The sequence below is a fragment of the Phalaenopsis equestris genome, unplaced genomic scaffold (genome assembly GCF_001263595.1).
Source record: "Phalaenopsis equestris unplaced genomic scaffold, ASM126359v1 Scaffold232799, whole genome shotgun sequence".
NCBI lineage: Eukaryota > Viridiplantae > Streptophyta > Magnoliopsida > Asparagales > Orchidaceae > Phalaenopsis > Phalaenopsis equestris.
In genome coordinates this window covers 287,107-292,992 of record NW_018250760.1, presented here as the reverse complement: position 1 = coordinate 292,992, position 5,886 = coordinate 287,107, and the positions used below count along the sequence as shown (strand labels likewise).

Here is a 5,886-nt window from a genome sequence, read left to right as displayed (position 1 = left end):
GGGGTCGCTCGGACGACGTCGTCGACAATCGGGTCAAAACGCGTCGAAATTTAAATTTCACAAAATTTCGACCCGCGATCGATCGTCCCAAAAGATTTGCTCGAGCCCTCGACAAATAACAGTGCAAGCGATGCGAATCGTGGCGATCAAACGCGTCAACTCTCCGAAATGCGAAGCTTGTGCGTGAGAGTGCGAATTGTGCAAAAGGCCACTATAAGGCTCAGGAAGGTCCTATAGGGAATCCCTTTTGGGTTTCCTCATGCTGGTTTCGTCCTTCTAAGTGCTAGAAGTTGATACCACACACGCGAAACTCCAGAATGGTACTGAAACGGGTCGAACTAAAACGAGGCGAGTCCCACTTCTAAGGTTCTAAGATAGTCGCAGGAAGACCCCTAAGGCTAGATCCTAACTCCTACGAGGAATACTAGATCTCACGAAAAATTGAGGTCAACAAATGGACCCCCAATAGGTGTGGTGTGCCGGACGAGCACACCGCGCGTATTGGTGTTGACCGAAAAGATCAACGAAACCAATACGAAAGACTAGGTCATCATACCTAGAACAAAGTGTAGGAATGAGTGATAGAAACATATCCACTGGGGATTAGAAGATGGATTCGAGGCTATCGAGATCGAGCCTCAGATCGAGCCTCAGGTGTAGATTTCGGACTCGTGCTAGGATTTAGTGCTGAAAAGGGAGTAGGGCGGAGGCCTACGGTCCCGGAGGGTATCGGTGAGGTATATTGTGAGGTATATTGGTGGGAGTAGGGCGGAGGCCTATGGTCCCGAGGGAGTAGAACGACGGTCTACGGTCTCGGAGAATTTCGGTGGGAGTAGGGCGGAGGCCTACGATCCCGAGGGAGTAGAACGGAGGTCTACGGTCCCGGAGTAAATTTCGTTGGGAGTAGGGCGGAGGCCTACGGTCCCGAGGGAGTAGAACGGAGGTCTACGGTCCCGGAGTAAATTTCGTTGGGAGTAGGGCGGAGGCCTACGGTCCCGGAGGAGGAAATGTGAGTAGTGGATGCGAGGATCACGGAGGGTTTTGTGAAGTGAGAAGGACGTGAAACGTACGTGAAGAATGCAAAATGTGAGTGAAACGTGGAGGATTTTGTGAAGTGAGGATGTGGAACGCGAAGGGAAACGTGAAAGATTTTGTGAAGTGTGGGCGTAAAACGTGAGGGAAACGTGAAAGATTTAGTCTCCCTAGTTTAAGTAAGTAACCAAGTCTAGTTTTAACACATGCTCACATTTTCATTTCCAAATGCACTTGAAGTAAATATCTCAAGAAAATATATCCAAATAAAATGAGCTAGCATGTTGTATTCTCCAACAGAGCCAAGTTCAAAGACCCGGCAGAGAGGAAAACCGAAAAGAAACAGAGCACCGAAGAAGAGGGGGGAAGAATGATACCTCAGGAATGCTAAAGTAAAGCCCTGCAACACAAGAGTTCGCCTCAAAGAAACGCTCTCACAGAAATTCTCCCCCCAAACTCCTCACAACCAAAATTTCTACTCTCCTCTCCGAAAACTTTTCCAACAACCTCAAAAATTTCAAAAGAAACTGTGTATATAGACAGAGAATAGAGAGAAGAGAAAGAAAACCACCCTCAACAGTCCACAGCACTCGAATCGGGCCAAAGAAGAAAAGGACACGCTCCCTGCTCACAGAAGGCAAAGCCACTGAAGTCTCTTGGACCGAGCGGCACGTCGGGAAGAGGAGAAGAAATGTCATTCAAGTGTACCAGGGAACAAGCCTCCCAGAGTCAAACTACCAAGAAAAGGAAATCCACAGCTCAAGGAGACTGGCGCGGCTTCGGGAAAGAAGGTTGCGGGCAGAGAGTGTCGGGCAAGGACGCAAGCAAATTCATAATTCAGCTTTCTCTCGCGTGAAGGAGGAAGAGCTCGCTCGGCTCGAGACCAAGAAAGGGAGAGGTCAGGCGCGCGAACGGGAGAAGGGAGACAGAGCTCGGACGCAGGGAGTGCTAGGGATTAAAGAGGAAAGGGGGAGGGGTAAAAAAAAGTTAATTAATATATATATATAAATATATTAAATAAAACCCGATTTACTCTCGCGCGGCAACATAACAAAAAGGGTGCCCTCCCTGGGCAAAATCGACGTTCCGGACGCTCCGGTGCAGTCCGTTTTGTCATCCGGGGTTGCTCGGGCGACGTCGTTGACAACCGGGTCAAAACGAGTAAAAATTCAAATTTCACAAAATTTCGATTCACAAAATTTCGACCCGCGATCGATCGTCTCAAAAGGTTTACTCGAGCCCTCGACGAATAACAGTGCAAGCGATGTGAATCATTGTCGGTTTCATCCTTCTAAGTACTAGAAGTCGATACCACACACGCGAAACTCCAAAAGGGGACGGAAGTAGGTCGAACTCCTAAAACGAGGCGGGTCACATTTCTAAGGCTCTAAGATAGTCGCCGGGAGACCCCTAAGGCTAGATCCTAAATCCTAAGAGAAAGACTAGACCTCACTAAAAATGAGGTCAACAGTGACTTCCAAGACAAAGCAGGCTATCATCGAAGTTTTTGTTGTGTTCCCCAATGCCCTTATTTTCATTAGCTTATCATGCTGATTTTGAGACAAAATAAAAGTACGCAAAAATGCATGCATAGTAGAGGAAAATTGGATGTAGGATCATATTAGCATTCAAGTAAATTATTATAACTTGAATCCTTTTAAATTGCTCCTAATCATTAAGAAAACTTGACTATTGCAGAGTATACTTTGTAAATTGGACTGGTAATCCCTTCTAAATGCTTCATTTACAGCGTGGACGCTTGTCTTTGTTTTGCTAACATTAATATTGGTGATAAACATGATCGTTTGGACATTAAAAATGATATTATGATAACATTACTGATTGTTATTATAATTTTATTTTGCCTTAAAAAGTGATAAGTGATGTATAATTTTATATGTAATATTTTGAATTTGTAACTTTCTGAGAATTTATGAAATTCATTTCTATCGTTCTGTTTGAGTTCATTCTGAAACAGTGAGCTTACAGCTATAAGGACATTACAATCTTTATCCAAAAAATAGCTGCAGCACAGTTAAACTATCCAAACAAACATGCTGCTTCAACAACAACTGCTTCTTCAAATAGAAGCAGCTGTCCCAAACAAACCCTCAGGTTCTAGTCATTCAGAAATTGTGCATATTACTCACCCTTTTCTAGCGAGAATAGTTCCAAAATGAAAGTTGGAAATAGATTTAGTAGGCTAAGCTGCACTCGCATGTACCACGTCCTTCAATCAGGAAGGATATTGTGAGGAGTCACAATTAGCCTCTCGGCATAAATGCAAAAAGCATAACATGCAAGAAGACTAAAACACAAATGAGGTTGAAAAGGAAAAGAAGGTGAGAAAACATGGGTGATTTTGGTATTGTCCAAAGCAAAGGCTGCCAATGCAGGTAGAATAAATACTTAAAAGGCTATAAGCATAGATATTACCCTCTACAAAATTTACAAGAAAACTTATATCAAACCCTTATAAGTTACGTTGTTCTGGCCCCTTCATTCATCAATACCTAGCATGTTCTCTAGAAATAAAAAGAGAGAAGGAATGGAAGGAAGGACTGAAAAGATTGGTCTAAAAACTATCGGAGAAAATCAAAAGAATTTATATGGTTAAGGTATCCAACCACCTTACAAATGCAGACCAGTCTGAAAAAACAATGCTAGAAGGATCAAAAGATAAACCCAGTTTATCCTATATAAAATTGCCAAATCATTCCAAGTCTGCTGGATATAGAGAGAATGGCTTGGAGAGCTGTTAATTAGGTGGATAAGTTTACGAATACACGCACAACTGAAAGAAAAGAAAGTTAAGGAAACCTGTGCAGAATAGGGAGTGATGATCCCTATATCGCATCCCTGAACGCCACTCTCAACCAGTCTCAGAGCATGACCTATTGCAATTGTTGCTTCACCCTCATTTAGTGTGCTATCTTCCTCGTCTTTTTTCTCTTCCATTTCAAACCTGTGAGATAGGCATAAATGAAAACGCCAAAATGACATGTAAATTAAAAAAAGATAAACAAACACTATAGAAAAAGTGTTCCATTTATAAGTAAAAAAGGCTATGAATATAGCCCCCAACTTGACAAGTTCACTGAAATGAGTCAACAAAGTTTTACTTAACACAGGAAACTCAACATAAATGGAAGAAAAAAGGACCAAAATAGAAGTTTAAACACAGCACCAAAAAGAACAGTTGATACAATACAATCACCACTAAATTCGGAAGCAGGCTTAGAGCAATAGCTAGGGTGATGCGGGTGCCGAACAAAGATGCTGCCCAGTTTTCAATTTCAACAGATTTTTCTTTCTATTAAAGACCATTTATGTGTATGTTTTGCTGTTCTTGAGAAAGCTAGCTTGATTTATGTTATTTGGAAATGTTTTTCCCTATTTTCTCTATTGAATAGTTGTATCCTTGGATTTCTCTCGGGTGATGTGCTTGTAACCTGATAGAATCGAGGCAATGATCTATCCCAAACATTTAAAGACCTCTTTGTTGTCAAAATTGCTGCCTACTGCTGTTCGACAGCGGAAAACTGCTTGTTTCTGCTTCTGGCTCGCTGTTCAGCGGCCATTCACGCCAGATTTCAGCCGACATCTTTCCTCCAGCTTTCCTTACCCCTCCTACAAGTTACCTATCCCTTACTTGTGTTCTCTCAGACCTTCTAGGATAGAATGGTATCATTGGGAGTCCACAATGAGATGTGGAGGTCATAGATTCATGGCATAAAAATAGACTCTATAAATGTAATGAAAAAGATACGGTGTCACCCATAAATGATGCACCACAACTTAATTGTGGCGAGAAGTAATAAGAATTCACTAAGTCTAAAACAATGGTTCAATTGGTTGCATAGAACTTAAAAATATTGAATGAAAAAATAGGATAACTGGACAGGATGATTAGATGAATTCATATGCAGACAGGATCATTAAATGAATGCAAATGGTTTCTGCAGTGCAAAGGAGAAAATTTAAGACAATTGCGGAAAGGTTCTCAGCTAATCTGCGTTTGAACGGTTAAGAGGAATTGGGTTAGGGAATGTAATGAGTAGAGAGCTAAAAAATAAAATTAATAAGATAAAAAAGAATAATGATTATAAATGTGATCAATAAAGCTAACTTAGAAGATAGTTGTAAAAATAAATTTTGGATGAATGGACCATTACAGGGCATACACAATGAAAAAAAGTAAATTATTCAAGGCAATTTAAAAAAGACTAATAGATTCTAATAAGATGGTTATAAAAGGACTCAATGAAATAATAAAATAAGAGTTAAAATGTGTTGGCAAAAATTATAATTGATGTTGCAATATGCACATGATCTAGTAACAAGTAAATATTTTAAGAAACAAGAAGGCCATTGAATCAATTCCAGGAGACTAGGATGATTGGCAGCAACTCAAATGTGTTTTCACTTGTCCATTGATGTTCACAGTGCTGCCTTTGATCGATCCATAATGAGGATAGCTCAGATGAGTTTAATACGTGGTTGAATCAACAATTCAAGTTATAAGTTTCACTTTGAAAAGAAAATCACCCTAAATCATACAGGCCGGTGTGAATTTGAGTTGTATAATACATTCCTTGAGACTACGGGCCCGTTTGGGGCAGCTTATAAGTGCGGCGGCGTTTTCAAAAACGCCGCCTCACTGTTTGTTTCTCGCGTTTTAGGTGAATTTTTAAAACCCACGTTTTCTATTTTGTATTAGACGCCGAACGCGGGTATACCCCCACGATCCGCGTTCGCCCTCTAACTTTTACTCGCTTACCCTCGCTAAACCCGATCGTAGCCGATCCTGCCTCCGTCGCCTCCGTCCCCTTCGTCGTCTCCGTCGCCCCCCCG

The 5,886-nt window shown here is 41.5% G+C and overlaps 1 protein-coding gene across 1 annotated transcript in view; it reads right to left on the bottom strand.

Annotated features, from left to right (window-relative positions):
- LOC110038420 (DNA-binding protein SMUBP-2) overlaps positions 1 to 5,886 on the bottom strand; it is a 110,961-nt gene that overhangs the window by 15,665 nt on the left and 89,410 nt on the right. Inside the window, exon 13 of the mRNA XM_020743267.1 lies at positions 3,853 to 3,997. Coding sequence (XP_020598926.1) covers positions 3,853 to 3,997 — 145 coding nt within the window. The remainder of the gene's footprint in view (positions 1 to 3,852; positions 3,998 to 5,886) is intronic.